General features: G+C 34.1%; 1 protein-coding gene across 5 annotated transcripts; it reads left to right on the forward strand.

The window, feature by feature from the left end:
- The first annotated feature begins 147 nt into the window (after positions 1–147).
- Positions 148–17705, forward strand: LOC149791292 (uncharacterized). Of its 5 annotated transcripts, none has more exons than XM_089969818.1 (5): positions 148–256; positions 7664–7809; positions 11533–11592; positions 12305–12362; positions 14574–17705. In XM_089969818.1, exons 2-5 carry the CDS (start codon positions 7681–7683, stop codon positions 14738–14740), a joined length of 414 nt encoding a protein of 137 aa, XP_089825944.1. In that variant the 5' UTR covers positions 148–256; positions 7664–7680; the 3' UTR covers positions 14741–17705. The 5 variants fall into 5 exon arrangements, with proteins under 5 accessions (XP_089825944.1, XP_089825942.1, XP_089825943.1 ...); XM_089969816.1 differs by lacking the exon at positions 148–256 and adding an exon at positions 2539–2642; XM_089969817.1 differs by lacking the exon at positions 148–256 and adding an exon at positions 6155–6314.
- The last annotated feature ends 2755 nt before the right edge of the window (positions 17706–20460 follow it).

Consider the following 20460-nt stretch of genomic DNA (forward strand, 5'->3'; position numbering starts at 1 on the left):
AGGGTTTTATAACCCCAGAGAGTGGCACTTGAATTGTATATTGATGTAAGGTTTATGCATGTACGTGAAAAGACTTTAATTTATAACCATATTCTTATTTGTATTTGTAGGCACTAAACTAGTTTCTTTCCTTTCACTTGTGGCAAGATGCCCGGAACATACAAACCAACGTCTCCATCACACATGACACTACCCGTGATAAGTACGTTACTCGGTAATGTGTTAAGCGGCCTTCGCCAAAGCGTCATGTGATCAGGTAAGTGTCGATAGAATGCTGTACAACTGAACTCTTTTTGATTTATTAATTTATCTCTCGTTTGTTTTGCAAATCACGTTCATAGATGGCGGTTAAGACAGAGTTTCTCGATACCTTTGAAGTTAATCACCCCCAACCCCCAACTCACTCAATTTATCTGACTCCTAAATAGTATACAGGAATCTTTAGCCTTATGATCTAGTGATATTACATGAATGCATACAAATGTTATAACCTCAAATTCACGCGGGATGCTTTTGTCTATTTAGCTTTAATATATGCCCCTCACATCAATAAATTCGAATGCCGTTCCTTGTGTTAGAGGCTGACGGGTCTTTAAACGTAAATGTCGTTGTAATCACCTGGCTAAATATCGTTGGAGAGCTCTATTTACATTTATTATGGTTTCCTTATATCTGTGTCCAGTCAAGCAGCCAAGAAGGAAATAGATTTCTAATGCACAGAATTGTTCTCATGAGTCATATGTCTTCACGAAGAAAAGCACCACTCGCCACGATCTCTTATATGTTTCGAGAAAAAAATACGCACTTTTCACGCAGATTGCACATTTTTCATGAAGACTGACATTTTGTCCCGTAAAAATATTTTCGTGAAAAAATTGCATCGACTTGTAATGGGACACTTTTTCTAGGGAGAAAATTACTTTCTTCATGATGGAGGCATTTTATCCACAAAAAATTATATATTTTGTGAAAATTGGATACATTTTTCGTGAAAACTCCATTTATTTAATAAAAAAGTTAATTTTAATAGGATAAAACGCCGTTGCACGTAGATGCAAATTTGTCAGGAGAATAATTAAAGTTCTCTTGAAAAAGCAGCACATTTAATACAAAATATACCATCGTCATGAAAATGTGCAGTTTTTAAGAAACATATGACAATCTTCATGAAATTGGTGATTTCTCGCCACCAAAGACGACTCTTTAGGTAATGTTTCTTCAGTTTTCACATGCCTGACAGGTGTACACATTTTTCAGGTACAAAACTTGTTCACATTATCGTGAAAATTGGCACAGTATAGGTTAGAGAAATTTGCATGAAAATGACAGTTTCTTCACGGACAACTAAACATTCGATGTGTACAACCACTTCTTTCTTGAACAAGTTACAGTCTTCGCGGGACCCCGACCGGCCGAGTGGTCTAAAGCGCTCTCCGTCACGGATCAATGCCATCTCGCCTCTGTCTGTGTGGGTTCGAGTCTCGGACTCGGCCAATGTGGATATGTGAGAAAGCTTGCCGGGAGCTTCTCGTGGGTCGGTGGTTCTTTCCGGGGTTTTCCGGGGTTCTTCTTCTGCCATTAATAATGTCCGCCATGTATAGCCTATCTTGTGCTGAAAAAATGGCGTTAAACCCTACAATAAAAACAACAACAACAGTCTTCATGAAAATTATTTTTCGTTTTGGGTTTGTTTTTTCTTCACACTAAACTATTTTAATGAACACGGAGGACGTTAATTCTACACGGAAGAGATGTCTATAAACATTCAACGAAGAAAAGCGTCTTGATAAACTGTTACTTTTTGCACGAAAAAATTGCAATTTTCATTCGGAATTCGTGTTTTTTCATAACGAAAGTACCCATGCACTAATTTTCCCTGAAATTCGAAGGTTGGTGTAGAAAAGATGCAATCTTAAGGAAAAGTGCCGTCTTCATGAAAAATTAGCAATTTTTTAACCAGACAAAAATGGAACGGTTTTCATGAAGAATGGTGATGTGTTCTTCAGTAAATATGACTTACCACTTTCTACTCATATTTACATGTTCAGCCAGAGTGAGTACTTTTTAATTAAAAATTGTGATCCTTTTTCATGAAGACCGCGACGGCAATAATTAGATATAAAAAAAATATATATGTTTTGTAAAAACTTTTCTTTGTGAAAAATCAGTACGTTAATGGGATGAGTTTGTCACTGATGTATTACAGTACGTGAAAATATGATGAAATTTTGCATCATTAGCTCGTGCAAAACATTTTACTACGCTTTTTTTGGACTCTTACCTGTCGTGTTTACCTATATGTTTATGTTTTGACTGAGCACTGCTCATCAGATCTATGTAAAAATACTTGCAACTGCATATTGTCAGATGACCTTGTAGTCTAGATATGTTGATAAGATTTCCATTACGTGTCCTGTTTACAAACCATTCTGATTTCTTAAGCGTAAATATACACACTCAAACAAAGCCCTTGATATAGGCTTTTAAATATAAATCTAAATATAGCTTGTACAAATCCCAGGTATTTTGGCTATTGTTCTGACCTGTTCCTTTTAATAGATTCGATCTGCCGTAAACCTCGGGCAAGCTCATTTGCTTTTCTCTCACTCGAGGTCAATATTATGGTCCGGTGTAGCATCCAGGTAAGTTTTGAGTACCACTTTCTTTCGATATTTGAAAGACAGCATAATTAGCTGCCATCAGCTGAACTGCTATTTGCAAAAATCTTATCTCGCCCAACGAACTCTCCGTGTATTATCTCCCTTGCCATTGCTGTCCCTCGCTCCTTTGCACAGACGACACAAGCATATGACAAGATATTACAAGGGATGGGGGTGTTATTTAACGATACATGTTTGAGTCAATAACTAAATGGCGAACAGAAATATACTAAATAAATGCATAAATGCTTATTATATTAGTTAAAGAAGAAAAAGAAAGATGGCAGAAAGGATGATAAACAGTAAGGAGTTAGAGTGGTGAGGAGAGGGGATAATACATGAGATCCTTCGTTCTTTTTTGTTCGGTATCTCTCAATGGCCAGTAATTTTATAGTCACAGACTATTACTTAAGTCCTTGTAACCTCAACATCAATGTATATTGTATACGCCTACTCATTTAACTAGGACACAGTGCCGTAAGATTATGATTTATTGTCTTAACGGAAACAATACTTATTCAACCTCACGTGCATGTATGCTTTAATCCTTTTCTACCTCATCCTACACGTATGCTTTAATCCTTTGTAACCTCAGATATACGTATGCTTTAATCCTATTCAACCTCACGTGCATGTATGCTTTAATCCTTTTCTACCTCATCCTACACGTATGCTTTAATCCTTTCTACCTCATCATATACGTAGGCTTTAATCCTTTTTAACCTCAGATATACGTATGCTTTAATCCTATTCAACCTCACGGACATGTATGCCTTAATCCTTTTCTACCTCATCCTATACGTATGCTTTAATCCTTTTTAACCTCAGATATAGTATGCTTTAATCTTATTCAACCTCACGTACATGTATGCCTTAATCCTTCTCTACCGCATTCTACATGTATGCTTTAATCCTATTCAACCTCATGTACATGTATGCCCTTAATCCTTTTCTACCTCATCCTATACGTAGGCTTTAATCCTTTTTAACCTCAGATATAGTATGCTTTAATCTTATTCAACCTCACGTACATGTATGCCTTAATCCTTCTCTACCGCATTCTACATGTATGCTTTAATCCTATTCAACCTCACGTACATGTATGCCCTTAATCCTTTTCTACCTCATCCTATACGTAGGCTTTAATCCTTTTCAACCTCAGATATACGTATGCTTTAATCCCTTTGAACCTCACATACATGTCTGTTTTAATCCTTTGCATCATAGAAGATCATTAGAAATATAATCATAAAGGATGCAAATGTGCATGTCAGGTGGTATTAAATTTATTTTATAATTATGTATGTACAAGTGTATTTCCGTCTGTGTGTTGTTCATTACAAATACGACATAAACTTAAGTGATCTGCATCGAGGTCTGCATTGAAGAGTAGGTCACGGGCAGGACCAATGTGGGTATGTGAGAAAGTTTGACAGTAGCTTCCGGTGGGTCGGTGGCTCTTACCGGAGATTTTCCGAGTTCAACCTCCAACAGTTAGTCAAGGGGGCTGTAAAAGGAAAAAAAAAAGTAATCATTTGCTTTTTAAAAAAAACCCACTGATTTTGTCTGCTAATAGACATTCTTCCTAGATCAGACATAGATGTGCAAATACATCAGACACTTCATAGCGTCAGCTACCGCTCCGGTGGCGTAGTGGTTAGAGCTTCCGCCTCGGATGCGGGAGGTCGTGGGTTCGATCCCCGGCCGAGTTATACCAAAGACTTCTAAAAACGGTACTAAAAGCTGCCTCGCTTGGCGCTCAGCATTAAGAGGTTAGTGTTTGGACTGGTTGGCCTGGTGTCAGGATAATGTGACTGGGTGAGACATCATGCTACATGTCTACAGCATGATGTCCCAGTGCTAGACATCACTATAAATTGCCACACTGCAGACATCGTAGCAATATGACTGAAAAATTAATAAAGCTACGTCAAAAATCCAAATCACACGCTCATAGCTTCAGCTCGAAACAGTTTTGTGGACATTTTCATTAACAATGCTATCAGCTAAAATTAAACGAAATTGATTTTTCAAACATTTAATATCCAAACATAATTTGGAAAGATTTAGCCAGCGATCGTAATTGGTTTTGTAAAGTACGCAAGACGTTCTGTATTGCTTGTATCTCAGTCCCATAGACACTGTTGCATGCCATTGTACGGCCATGCAATGTATGCATTTAACATTGTCACTTATGTCAACACCAGTCAAATGTAAATTAGGGTTGCAGTGGCCTGCTTATCTTGCTAAATTGGCTTTGACAGGTTTTATAATTATGAATCGTCGACTTTCTATGATTCTTACCCTCAACGTGAATTGGAATGCTTGCATTATAATATTGCCAGAAACTATTAAAATCACCGTAGAAAGTGTTGAACTATATCTACTTAATTTATTAATCGTTGAAAAATCCTAACAGACTAACAAAATCCTTTGCGAGCTACCGTTTTCCGAGCGTGTCAAAGTTTTCTGTATCTTGAAGTTCGTCCATGGTTCTTGCCCTCGAAATAAAGGACACGTGTCGTAAGATGAGAATGGGAGAGTTAGACAGGTGTAAAGTCAGTCGTTGATGGTGTCTATGTATTATTGATACTTGCATCTATAATATATGTTACTACTTTCAAATAAATTTTGACAGCAACAAAACAATTTCAAACAATGAGAAAATGTCAAAATGCTAGTAATTGAAAGAGCTGTATGCATTTTGAAACACAATTCTAGCTTATTATCTCTAAATATGTTGTGAAATTTTAATTAATAATTTTCTGGATTTTTTGACAAAGATTTTTTTCCCCTAATATTACAATAACTCAATACAAATCTTAAAACTCTACCGTTTTCCATTGAATTAATTTTTTTCTAACCTCATATAAGAATTGCATGTAATCAAGTTTATCCGTTTCAGAAACCACAGTCGTGGGTTTGCTGTTAATGGAAAGGCTAAGAAAATCAAATATAAATAGTGGCCCGGCTAGGTCTTCATTATGTTTTATTTACTTGAACTGTAGTGCGTATTTGAATCTTATTCGTTAAATATTTCTTAATCAGCACTTGCTATAACTGTCAGCGAGCGATAGTGAGCCAACTGATGACGTCAATAGCGTGAGGTTGCGAGAAGTATGGCGTACGAATAAAGGACGGGCACAAAGTTACGACCGTCAATGACGCTGTACCGACGAAGCATCAGAATTTCCTGTTAGTTGATTCTTAACACATGCCTTCGACTTTATATCCAATTATAAGCGTGAAATAAGTGAAAACTCTTGAATTTGAATTCATTTCAAAATAGAAAATAGTCAGATATCTTTTTCATGTAATATTTTACTCGCGTCTGCATTCTTAGTCTTGTACCATGACAAGCCACAAATTATGCAAAATTATGCAAAATTAGACTAAACTCAAATATAGGTAATGTGTATTCATATTTCCATGTAACTGAATTGAGTTGTAGATTAGCCTATTCTTAGAGTACATGTCATTTAGTTTCGCTTTCATTTTGGAATGGAGGGAGTTAGTGTTGATAACGTCTTTAGAGGTGATTAACAAAATAAAACAAAGTTGTCGAATCAATGTTTACCTTCGTCAGGAAATCCATCTTCGAAGTTGTGAAGTTTTCCTAAAGTAGGTATACATAATTGGTGAAGTTTGCCCAGGGTAGGTATAAAAAATGTGTGAAGTTGTCTGAAGGTAGGTATACATTTTGTGAGGTCTGCCCAGGGTACTTATACACAATTTTGTGACGTTTGCCCAGGGTAGGTATATATATTTTGTGAAACTGAACAAATAATGATAGAAAATGAGATTTCCCTTTCTGACTGGAAATTTATATTATTTCAAAATTGTTGTTTGAGTAGACCCATTGTGTGTAAAGACAATCACAGCCTATACAATGTATCGGTTCCAATCAAATGTTTTTATGTTCATGAATCAGTCAGACTGGAAAGAGATCAATTGTACGTGTTGAAAAATCAGTTATTGCTTTATTGTATAACTTCAGTTGTCGAAGTTTTAGTTTTTTATATCTGTGAAAAACTGACGATTCGTACCATTAGTAGACTGTGCAGGGTCTGATTGTCTGACAGAAGTTATTAGGTACGGTCAGGAGATTAAAATTAAGTAAATATATAAAGAAACAAAACAGTCGATACGTAACAACATATAGATAAACGGAATACAGTAGCAGTTGTTGTATTAGCTGTCGAATTATACTGAAATATTTTGGGGCCCCGAGTTGCCGAGTGGTCTAAAGCGCTCACCGTTGAGGATCACTGCCACATCACCTCTGTCTGCGTGGGCTCGAGTCTCGGGTTCTTCCAGTATGGGTATGTGAGAAAGTTTGCCAGTAGCTTCTCGAAGGGGCCCCGAGTGGCCGAGTGGTCTAAAGCGCTCTCCGTTACGGATCACTGCCATCTTACCTGTGTCTGCGTGGGTTCGAGTCTAGGATTCGGCCAATGTGGGTATGTGAGAAAGCTTACCAGTAGCTTCTCTTGGGTCGGTGGTTCTTCCATGGGTTTTCCCGGGTTCTTCCTCCACCATTAATACTGGCCGCCATGCGTAGCCTATCATGTACTGAAAAATGGCGTTAAACTCCACAACAGCAACAACAACAAAAGGTTCTCGAGGGTCTGTGGTTCTTTCTGGGGTTCTCCCGGGTTCTTCCTCCACCAATTATACTGGTCGCTAACTATAGCCTATCTTGTGCTGAACAATGGCGTTAAACCCTACTACAACAACAACTGAAATGTTTTTATTCATGAGAGAGTGAGAGAGGAGGTTTTGAACAACTGAGGTCGAATCAGCTTATATGTACTTCCCAATAAATATCAACAGATTTATTAAACAGAGTATATGACAGGCAACGTCATACGTGTGAGAATCGGGAGTTTGTGTGAGATAGAGAGAGAGAGGGTACCGAACAGTCGAGATCGAACCTACAGGTACCTCTTATTAAATATGAATGGATTCATTAAAGAAAATTAATCCATAAAACTGGTTCATTGTAGGCCTTTGAAAGACGAAAATGGAGTTGATTTGCCCATTGAAGGTCGGTCTGGTATTATTTACTATATTTCTGGAAAGTATGTGTATCGTGGGAGAGGAAGCAAACATCATGGGAAGAAATGAAACCTCTACCGTGTGGAAAATACAGGTAACCTATGATATGACTGTAAGTCCAATATGTGATAAAATTTTGTTTCGATGATAATGTAAATGACGAATATAAAGATGATGTTCAAAGCAGAGAGTTTGAGTTTGCTAAAAGGTAGCTTTTAACCCTTTTTGTGAAAGCTTGCGGATTAGTCGACCTCAGAATCTGGAAACCGTTTAGTAGTAGTAGTAGTAGTAGTAATTGTTGTTGTTGTTGTAGCAGCAGCATGATTACTTATCATCATTACAACCTTTACAATTGACAACTTGTCTGTCTTTGACCCTGTCTCAGTCTAGGTCTGTCAATATGTCCCAGTCTTTATCTCTCTGTTTCTCTCTCTCTCTCTCTCTCTCTCTCATTCTTTTGTTATCAGGTGTTTATCAACAGCTTATGAAAAAAAAACTAATAATGAAGCATACTGACAATTATTACAATGTATTCCGTAACTCGTGGAACATCGACGTCAGTTACATTCCTTGAATCCGATAGGTTGCGCCACCACAGGCCAGGTAAAACACAGCTATCTTGTCGTAAGTTTTAGCACTTATCTGTGAAAAAATCATTTGCCACAGTAACATCTTCAAACATGCTCGTAAACAAGTATTTTCAATGTGAATCAAATAGTAAATCTTTTCAATTTTTTTCTTTCAAAACTTCATGGTCCTCAAAACATCCTAATGGTGTATATCTTTCTGAAAATCTCAGTCAGTTATATTACTTATTTGCAAGTAATATGTTCTCCATCTGTAATCCTGCTCTATAACTTACATCTTTTTTATATTCCATTTATTTTTACATTGCTAATGGAAATTTATAGCAATGATTTCAGTTTAATCACCATCATTATCATAGTCGTGTAACGGCAACAACAATAATGATCATCACATGGTGATGGTGACTATGTTCGTTGCTGTTGTTAACTATTGATGCTAATATTTAGAAATCAGAATTCTAGCCCCAAAATATTTTATTCAATTATACAAAAGTTGTAAAATTAAAATTAAATAATTTGTATGCGCAGTAACATATTTTCCAATGCAATTTTGATTCGATTGTTTTTGAGTAATATATAAAACATGTGATTTATTATGTAAACGGCTCATGGGAATATTCCCAAGGAATTGCCGTGTGAAAGTGTACCTATTGCCTTAATGTGTTTCTATCTCTCTCTATATATGTCTGTTCGTCAGTCTGTCTAGTAAAACGAAATAATTTATGAATTGCCCTTGGACCTATTTATTGGGTGGTAAAGACGGAGTAAAGGCCAACATTGCTAGTTTTGATCAATTGCAAACAAGATAGTGTTTGTAATCAGATGGGTAGTGATATGAAGGAATGAAAATGTCTGAAAATTGATCTCTTGTCTTTTCTTATACAATCTGTACTCAAAGGAAATAAGAATAATTATCAATAGGAAAACTGCAAAAACTGGAAGGATCAATAATAAGGTTTGATAATTATAAATGAGTATGAAACCTTTATATCGTAAACTTGCTAATAAAATAGAAGATTGACGATTGCAATAGGGACTGAAATGATATGGGTTTTTTTTCTTTATTTTTCTTATCAGGATTCTGATAGATCAGCAATTTCGTTATTAGCTCATTCCAAGCTTTATTCTTAGTGAATAAGGCTGCATCTGAAGTGCATATATATATATATATATATATATATATATATATATATATATATATATATATATATATATATATATATATATATATATATATATATATATCTGCACCAAAATTGAATCGTCTGTCGTCTGTACGTCAGAAGGATATATTTCAAGAAGTTCCTAATGTTGCGTACCGTAGACCTAAAAATCTCAAGGATCATCTTTTATGTGCCACATTAACGTCAAACAAGACGTTAAACAAGACGTTAAACAAGACGTCAAACAAGACGTCAAACAAGACGTTAAACAAGACCACATATTAAGGTACATATCATTGCAAAGTCAATCGTTGCCTAATTTTCAGACATGCTGGAGACCAAATCTTCCAGAAGTTCGACAACAGGAGTTGTCTACACTGTCGAGCGCAATACTACAATATATCTTCTGACATGCAAGATCTGTGCCATTCTATATGTTGGCGAAACCATTGGTTTCAGAAAGCGACTGAATAATTACAAAAACCACATTCGCAACAAAATAAACGCCAAAGTCGCCGACCCCTACAACTCAAATAAACATTCAGTGGAGTCACTCCAGTGTTAGTGATTGAATCTAACCTAGAGTGGACAGATATATAACGTACACGTAAGGAACGATACTCGATACAACAGTTGAAAACTCATGGGTAATTTGACCTAAATGAAAAAAATCTAAGCTCCCTGTTGTAGCCTTGGCAGAATTAGGATGTCATCAGTTTTGTGCTATCATCTACATACGTAATTACATTTTTGTGATTTTATTGTCTTTATTATTATTATTATTATTATTATTATTATTATTATTGTCGTCATTATTATTATTATTATTATTATTATTACTGTCAATTATCTCAACACATATGATCTTAACATCTAGTCTTCGAAACCTCATTGCATTACTCTACCGGGATATAAATTTTGGTGTAGATTTCATGCCCTGTCTCCGTCCTTTGTTTACAGCTTAGAATTACGTCAAAACATACTGGTTCGTTATGTGATAGTGATCTGTGTTTGTGATTTGGATTTTTAACGTAGCTTTAAAATTTTTCAGTCATATCGCTAAGATGTCCGCAGTATTGTATGTAGCATCATGTCCCACTATCCTGACACCAGGCCAACCAGGCATAACCAGGCAGCTCCTAATACCATTTTTATAAGTCTTTGGTATGACTCGACCAGGTTTCGAAACCGCGGCCTCCTGCTCTAACCACTTAACCACTTAAACCACCAGAGCGGTCGTTGTATAATAGACCAATCAATCAATCCATCCATCCATCCATCCATCCATCAACCTACCTACCTACCTACAGGTCCAATCATAAAGGGGCCGGGGTGTCATTTGGGCAGGGCCTGAACCCATATGGGGTCAGAAAACGCGTTTTCTAAATAAACAACTTCGAAATAAATTACTATATTTCGTTGTGCATTTTGTCTTATAAATCTTCAAATAGTCAACTATATGGACTTGTTATGGCATTCCGAATTTCAATATAACCAGGGTCTAGTGGCCTCAAACTCTCAAAGTGGCACGGGACTATTTCAACCTATATAAACAGATAAGAAAAAAAGAATAAATAAGCACAGCTGACAAAGATTTACTGCCAATAGGCAATGCCTGACTTAATCGTAATATGACAACAACTGTGGGACGAGTGACCCTCCTTTTCACGGCTAACAAAGACTATTTTGAATATATACCCGTGATGTATTTTCGATACGTAAACGTACACTTGTAACTCTCATTAGTGTCCATTTAAATGAATGGAAATTTAGTACTGAACACAAAATCTTTTTTCTCTACATTTAATTTTGCTACATCAAAACCAGAAATTAAAGCGACTTCTCTTTAGGACTGGCAATCGGGTATTTCATTGAAACGGACCATATTTGGCTTTCAAGAAGTTAACGGATGTCGGTCATCAGTCTGCATTTCGACAATCTGATTGCATAAAACATTAATTGGTCGCAGAAAATCACTGACCACCGACCACTGATCATGTAAAAATGACCATTTTATCAGTAGTTTAGTTCTTTTTCTATTAACTAGCAGATTTTTCTTTTCTCCAGGATTCATCGTACATAAAGAGAGAACCGAAGGGCGAAATTAAAGACGAGTCTCAAATTCCGGTATGTAATCACTTTTGTCAGAAAGTCTCAATTAAAGTGACTATTTTAATGCGTATATATATATATATATATATATATATATATATATATATATATATATATATATATATATATAGGGTGGTGTGCGATAAACCAAGACAATAAAGACATTAATATATGGATTGGAATCCATTAGGAAATGAAAATGTTGGGTAACAGTGTAGAGACAAAAAATATAAGCGAAGACAAGTTTAGACCGAGTAATTCCGAATCTGGCTAAGTGAATATGACGCCAGCTTTACGTGGTGGGACACATTAGTTGTTTTCGGTCAACAAATTAAGGATATAAATCATCATTATATTTCTCTGGTTTATTTAAGATATTTTCGAGATGCATTCCTATTTTCATGTATGTATGTTTGTATCTATTTGTCTTTCCTATCCTGTGAAGAAAGTTTTAGTGTATTTCTTAATAAAGATTATTTTAAAAAGAAATATATACGTTATTTTCTGATAATATGAACTGATTGTTAACTGCTATGTGTGATGTAGTATTGTAAAATTTATTTAAGCGCGTTCTAATATCTCTTGTTTGTTTGTTGGCTTCTTTCTTTCTTTCTTTCTTTCTTTCTTTCTTTCTCTCTTTCTTTCTTTCTTTCTTTCTTTCTTTACCCGTGTTTAGTAACGTTTAGTCCACTCTTTGGTATCTCTTCATATTCTGATTTCATATCAGCCACTCGTATGTTTTGAAGAGGCCTGTATGCCGTGCGGGAAGACAGAACCTCCCATACGTACGCTCTCTCTCTCTCTCTCCATTCTTATACTGTCTTATGTTACGTGTTTAGGCTATAATAAACAAGTAGCAAAGAAAGTGTGAAAACAACAAGCTTCGAAACATTTAACAAATAATTTATTTCCTTAGAAAAACAATGGAAAAATTAAACAATAAGAACTTACGATTTTAAGATCAAATCCAAAAATAATCCACGAATTAAATTTAGAAATCCTAATAATGAAATGTTCTAATGAATTCAAGTTCGAGTCCTGACGAAAATTCCAAAATGGAAGGCGAATACGTATGCTGTAGCTAGTAGTGCGATGTTGTGTCTACAGTTTTTTGTTGTTTCACAAACAATATTCCGGTGTTTGAATTTCCGAATAAAATTTCAAGAAATGTTTTTCTATAAGAATTATGTATGAGAACTCAAATATTTCCAGGAAAAAGAATTAATCTTTTAGAATCGAAATAATTTGAATAAAATTTAAAATGTAACTCCAAACTATTCACAAACAAACACTTTCCAGTGTAAAAGCCAAATTAACTAAATTCTCTATAGACATAGGTATAAAACGTAAATACTGCGCAAAACAGATGCCCGGATAGTGTCACGTGATCATCTTCCAGAACATTTTAGAAGCTATTTACATGTTACGTATTTCAGTACAGCCTCAATCTTACTCTATGTATCCCACAATAAAAATAAATTTTAGAAAAAGAGGTTGTTTACTTGATTCTCACTCAAGGCCAGGAACTAAGTCAGCAAAAAGATACAAAGTTCTATTTTATGTGTTTTCAACTAAACAGTCAGGTCAAACTAATTTCTGGAAAATATCATATTCCTAGTAAACAAAATTACATTACTTTGACACGTAATGAAATTAAAATAAAAAGATTTTAAAACTTACAAACAATTAAATTAAATCAAATATAAATTAAATCAAATATACATAACATGTGTCTTTCATTCGTCAATTCGAAGACACACTTTAACTTCTGTGATTTTTATTTCTCCATCTCTAATTTTTGATTTTTAAATCAAATGTAAAATTAAATGCTCAATGTTATATGTATGACACAAAATATAACACACAAATCTATATAGTGAAGGGGTTGTTGTTCTTGTTATTGTTCTAGGATTTAACGCCAATTTTCAGCACACGATAGGCTATACATGGCGGCCAGTATAACTGGTAGTGGAAGAACCCTGGAAAACCCAGGGAAGAACCGCTGACCCACGAGAAGCTACTGGCAGGCTTTCCCACGTACCCATGCTAGCTGAGCCTTGGACTCGAACCAACGCAGACAGAGGTGACATGGCAGTGATCCGGAACGGTGAGCGCTTTAGACCACTCGGCCACTCGGGGCCCCTCAACGGAGGGGGAGGGGTAATATCAGGCGTGAAGAAACAAAAATGTTCAAAGTTATAATTTAATATGGAATTTCAGTTTTAATGTTTGATTCTTGTCTGTGAAAAGATAATTGCACGAGCACATGATTCATTAAAAGTAAAAAGTGCTATTTATCCTCTGTTATATATTTGTGCATGTGCACCTGTTCATTCGTATTGGTCCGTCTGTCCGTCTGCATGTACTGGTGTGTATGTGATTGCTAATAGGGCCACCGTCCTTTTTTCCATAGTATGTCTTGGATACACATACAAGTACCTATGTCATTTGTGTCGCCCCACCACTTAAAGATTTTTCCGAGATAACTATGAAACGTACCACGCTCTTTTGTCGAGTATTCTAGAACATACTGACATTGTATAAGCCATATATATATATATATATATATATATATATATATATATATATATATATATATATATATATATATATATATATATATATATATATATATATATATATATATATATATATATATATATATATATATATATAGTGTGTGTGTGTGTGTGTGTGTGTGTGTGTGTGTGTGTAACACACACACACACACACACACTCACACACTACTTAAGAATAAAATAAATTGCTATTCAGGGAATATCTGTAGCAGACTACTTTGTCGTACCACGGAAATCAAACATTAAATTTCACGTGCGCATTGAAGTCGGGCATTGCGAGTTACAACAGGTGTAAGTACGTTAGAGTCCGATTAGAATAGGACGTGTTGTAGCCGACTCCATGAAGATAATTGTCGCAGGCTAGACAACTAATTTTGTAGGCCCAACTTATTGTTCCTATTTTTTGTATTTTTTCAGGATGTTTTTTCAGGGGATTTTTCCGTGTTTTCATCATTGGATTGGGTTTTATTGTAGCAATTCTTGTTTTGGGAATTCTTGCGTATCTGGGCACGTGCGGAAGAAATACACTAATGCAAATTTCAAATCGAGGCAGGCTGTGTGAGTCAAAAGTACCTTTATTATGACGAATCTGTATGTATGACAGACTATTCAGCTAATTCAACACGATATTGTCAGATATTTGGATGACAAACTTGTCAGCTATTTCAAGACGGTATTGTCAGATATTTGGATGATAGATCTGTTTGCTATTTGGATGACGGAGTTGTCATCTGTTTTTGATGGCATAGCTGTCAACTGTTTGGATGAAAGACGTGTCAGCTATTTGAAAGATAGATTTCAAACTATTTGAATGACAATGTCAACTTATGGTAATACTAAAAACGTCAGTGTTATATTTTTTTGTTTTGCCATGATACACAGTCTTAATAAATATTCTATTTTTAAGCCTTTTAATTACCGGTCTTGTGTGTGAACTTCCTATGTTTTAAATTCATGTAACCTTTTACTAATATGTTTTCTGTTTGATTTGCATTGTTTTTCATATTGTCATGATATTAATATTTATTTCTATCTGCAGTGTATTTAAACTGTATTATATACACATCTGTTGCGCAATAGGAACAAGTTTTCAAAAAAGATTTGTATAGCTTTGTTGATATATCTTCCACGACGTTAACTATAAACATTTAAGATGCGATGAGTAACTTGTTCTAAACTTTACAAAGATAATTAGCTATTTTTTTTAAATATATGCTCTCTATGGTCTTGATATTTGACAACAAATGCAACATTTAAATTTTAAATTTCAAATGCCGGCCTTGAATGTAATGCTGAGCTTACGAGTCGAAATATTTGTCAGAAAAGTTTCAGATTGAGTTGCTATGGGAGGAGAGATGTTGGGGGTGGTGGTAACGGATAACTATATTATGGTTTCCTTGATATATGTTGCTCTTGTAATTGTTGAAAGATGCAAATTTCATCCAAGCTTGATAAAAGTTAACACTGACAAATGTTGATGAAGGGGAGATAACTGCAATATTTTTTAAGTACTCCGTGGCATTTGATGCTTTAGTTCAATTGGAGATCAGTTGGATATTGACATCTGTAGATATATGGAAATATATCACAACGGAAGTAGAAATCTTATGTGTTCAAGATTGGTGAAGTACCGACTGATGATATGTGCTATTTTCACATCACGGATTGATTATTTCCCTATATCTACAGAAAGAACAATTTTCTTATTCTTACATATTTTCTATCTTTGAATACATATTTTTGACTTGGTGTTTCAGTTCTGTGCCAATGATTATGAGAGTGATGAGGGATTAAATCGAAAGTAGAACCATTCTGAGTAATAATCTAGCGTTTCTCCTAAATCTTGTACCATTTTGTCATAGATTGGTACAGGTATGGGTGATGCTAATTAACTCAGTAGCAACAAGAAAAACAGGTTCAGTCAATGAAGATTGGCACAAAATCAGTTAAAAGTAATTTGCCCAAACTAAAAAACGAGTTGCAGTTGTTTGAAATTTGATTTTAGTGAATTTTACAAACTTAATATAATTTTAGCATAATTTAAGATAAGTTGATCTTTGTAGAGAGAGAGAGAGAGAGAGAGAGAGAGACAAAGAGAGAGAGAGAGAGAGAGAGAGAGAGAGAGAGAGGCTCCGAAACGGAAGAATATTAGCTCGAGAGTTTAGATCAATACAGTAGTGGTACTAGTAGCCATACTAGTTATGTGGCGATGTCATTTTTGTTTTCTTTCACAGTGATAAATTTTACTATACCACCGCTTGAATATGAATTGGTCCCTTTAGTTTTTAATCTACCATCGATCTAAAATATATACATTTATCGAGCGGAATCATTTGAAGATGTCAAAATTTGTTGTACCAACCTAATAACCAGAGTATGATCTTCTTAAAGTTTTTAACATTTTTATAACTTCATGCGGGTCTCTTTCTTTCCTTTTATTCGCGTAAGTGCAAAAATTAATACAAGTATTTCAATTTAGATGAAATATACATTATAGCTACATTTTTTCGTTTCTTTTTACTAATAACATTAGTGTATTTAGTATAATTTTCTGAGAGTAATGTGATTTTTATTTTGTATGCCACTTACCTTGCGTTATTTTCATTTTCTATGCCATTTACTTTATATGATATTTGCTATTATTTTATTTGCTCTTCAGTATTTTATCTTTGTTTTTGTGATGCTCTGTGTATTTTTTTATATTTATAATTTTATCCTACATTTAATGTTATGCAATTTAGGCAGTTTATTATAAAACGCCCGTACCATCTGTTCAGTATTATTAAAAGCAAATTGAAATTGTAAGCACACTAAACAGCTACAATTTCAGTGATCATAAACCAGTCGCATAGATTCAAAGTTAGATCGTTTAAAGAGACAATCTACAGTATCCTATGTTTGTATACTGTCTACATTAGTACTTTACACGGAATGAATACATATTGAATATATATTTATAAGAAGGCATATATTTTTAAATAAATTAAAGCTGATTTTCTTTTCTTAGCTTTTAATACGTGGATTCTATTTTATCACTCTTCTTTCCAAAAATTGAAGGGCTGAGTGTTAATATTGTTAATAATATTTGTTAAAATACGACCATGCTGCTATTATTCGGTGCATAGTTTAATATGTTAAAATAGGTACGTGTTGCTATTATTCAGTGCATAATTATATATGTTATAAAATCAACACGTTCTTAATATTCAATGCATAATTATATATGTTAAAATACGTACGTGTTGCTATTATTCAGTGCATAATTATATATGTTATAAAATGTACATGTTCTTAATATTCAATGCATGATTATGTTTATAACATTCATTTGTAAAGCATTAACTTTCAGCATGCAATCGAAGCTTCCTACTTGTTATTTGCTATTTTAAGATGATTTTTCCTGATATTTAGTGAGATTTGTTGTTATGTAATGAATTCTCTAAGATCTGGGTCACTGTTCTTTCTTGTTTTGAGTTATTGAAGCTCATCATAAAGGGGCCACAGTTGTGCACACAGCACACATTTTGAAAATAAAATAAAAATATATTATGCTGGTTTAGTATTTTGTACTTGGTTCGCTCAACGATTGAGGTATACAACATTCATACAATCTCTAGAAAACAACAGTTATCCTTACCTCTGTGTGTGTGTGTGTGTGTGTGTGTGTGTGTGTGTGTGTGTGTTCAGACAGAAAGGATGTGATTTTTGCCTTTTTAATTTTTCGTCAGTGTTATATATTTGTTTCTGTGAAACGTCCGTGTATTATTTTGTTATTCCGTTTTAAAAGTTTATCAGAAAATTACTATGAAACAATTTTGACATTTTACTATATAACGCCTTTATCATAAATTTAGTATTATTAAAAATAAATTGAAATTCTAAACACAAATTGAAGGATCTGAACTAAATTGCACATATTCATGTTTAGACAATCTTATGACGCAATCTACTGTTATATCTTTTTGTATACAATCCATACTAATACTTTTCATAGAATAGCTATGTTAGTGTTTTTTTTATTGGCTTTTCTTATGAGGTTATTTTTATCCCTTACTCTCCACAAATTGATCTTTGCTTTTATCTATAAGCAATTGGAGGGTTATAAATTGACAGTTGGTAATAGCAGTTGCATATCTTGGTCAGCACATGGAAATCGTTCTCAAAACCTAAAACATGTGAAATTTTACGAGAATGCTTTTATGATAAGTCTCCGCCAGCTTTTACGAGAGCGGTTGTCATAAATATCTTAGTAATGATGTTTCCCATGACCAGAGAGAGAGAGAGAGAGAGAGAGAGAGAGAGAGAGAGAAAAGAAGTTCAAGCTCTCTTGAGAGAGGTGTCACTTTGACAACGAAGATATGGCTACATCTGGGAAATATGGCGATGCGAGGGTCCGGGATCTGTAACGACACAAGCCCCTTTGAGATTCCGACGAATGGACTTATTTTATTGAAATACTCAACATACAAAACTACATTCCAATATCAATCTACATAAACTTAAATTACGGATATAAGAAATACATATGAAACTACGATATTCCTTCACTTACCAACAACATACATTTGTATAATTTCTGCCTTTTAGAATATATTACAGATAATTAAATATCGAATAAATTCCCGATAGCAAAATAATCAAAAATTCAATATTTCAATAGAACTATATTTTGCTGAATTTATTCGAAAATGTTAATATATTAAGTTCTATTATTTAAAGAGTATTGGATTTCTTGATTAACTTTTACTGAGCATGAAGCTGTTAACGAACGTTTTTTTTAAAAAAAATATTATCAGTAATATAATTACAAGTAAATATAAGTTCTTCAAGCAATTAAGCTTTCCAATACATTAGTTTAAAGAATAGTAAAGAAATATTAAACTAACCCAATGTTGCAACGTGCTGACGTTAGATTAACATCTTAACACTAAAAATCCTTATACTATATTTAAAAAAATTGTACATAGACGATAATCTTACCTGTAACGACACAAGCCTCTTTCAGATTCCGACGAATGGACTGATGAGTCCGCAGTCCGACGCTATTTATACTAGTTTCTTTGGAAGTAGCCAAATATGGTCATACGTCTAGTTTTTGTGTTGCGCCAAAATCTCAAAGTGAGGCTCCATCGTTTCTTACAGACTATCTTCTGGGTCTATGTACGTCATTAGGTAGACAATTTTGCCAGATCAGCTCATTTACTCATTTAGAAAGAATCTTTGGAATTTGTCTAGTTCATCTATCTACACAACTTACCGAGTGTAGTTTTTTGCTGACTTACGATACAAGGGAAATTTATAGAGAGTTTTGCATTCTGCTCATAAGAGCGCAATCGTTATTAAATAGTATATAATTGTAATACCGAAAAAAATGGATTTAATCTCAATATATTTTAATAGAAAATTACTTTAAATATAATTTTATGAAAAAAATTACTTGTAATACAATTAAGAGAAATTTCATCTTATAACTTTTTCTAAAAAAAATTCTGTCCTGATAGAAATATATCGTGATTTGCAATCTCATTTACTTTCATTGGCGTTGAAGTTTGTTTTTGTATACATGCTTAATGGTGATCAGTAAGCAGGTTCACTATAAGCGATTTGCTCCGTAATTTATCATATTTGAAAGGTATTAATTAAAGTCAGACTTGAAATGTCTTGAAAACAGATTTTAAAAACATTAAAATCAGGCTTGAATATTGTTAAAATCAAGTCTACTAAAATCAGAATTGAAAGGTATTAAAGTCAGACTGGAAAGGTCCTGAAATCAGACTTTAAAACACTAGAATCAGGCTTGAAAGGTGTTAAAATCAAGTCTACTAAAATCAGACTTGAAAGATATTTAAATTATACTTGAAAAAAGATATTTAATCCGGTTTGAGAGGTACTAAAATCAAGTCTACTAAAGTCAGACTTGATATACAAACTTAGACCTGAATTCAGACAGCAAGGAAAAGGCTATTTGAGCGACCTTGGTGTGGATTTAAACATTTATTTCCAGAATCATCATTCAGCGTACAATAAAATCCGAGAAACATAAAGGAGTGAGCAACAAATCTAAGCTTAGTGTTGAAATTTCTCCTGATCAACAACTGCCATTACTTTTATAACGTGGCTGACAAGGTTAATCAAGGCAAAGGATTTAAAACAATAAAATTAGATGTTAAAAGGAAAATGTACGTACAATCTTACAATATTACAATATACTTACAATATTACAATAATAATGCAATTTGGATGCCTTAAAAACGTGAAAATTCTTATGCGCGATTGAACTGCTATTAAATTCAGTTATCCACCA

This window comes from Sinohyriopsis cumingii, chromosome 9, assembly GCF_028554795.1.
Source record: "Sinohyriopsis cumingii isolate HCF-2022 chromosome 9, ASM2855479v2, whole genome shotgun sequence".
Classification (NCBI taxonomy): domain Eukaryota; kingdom Metazoa; phylum Mollusca; class Bivalvia; order Unionida; family Unionidae; genus Sinohyriopsis; species Sinohyriopsis cumingii.

Bases quoted from the DNA above. Each gene is read 5' to 3' on its own strand.
- LOC149791292 (XM_089969818.1), top strand. From the start codon at position 7,681: ATGGAGTTGATTTGCCCATTGAAGGTCGGTCTGGTATTATTTACTATA. The intron at 11,593-12,304 runs GTATGTAATCAC...ATTTCATATCAG, and splicing joins AAGACGAGTCTCAAATTCCG to CCACTCGTATGTTTTGAAGA. The intron at 12,363-14,573 runs GTACGCTCTCTC...GTATTTTTTCAG, and splicing joins GAAGACAGAACCTCCCATAC to GATGTTTTTTCAGGGGATTT.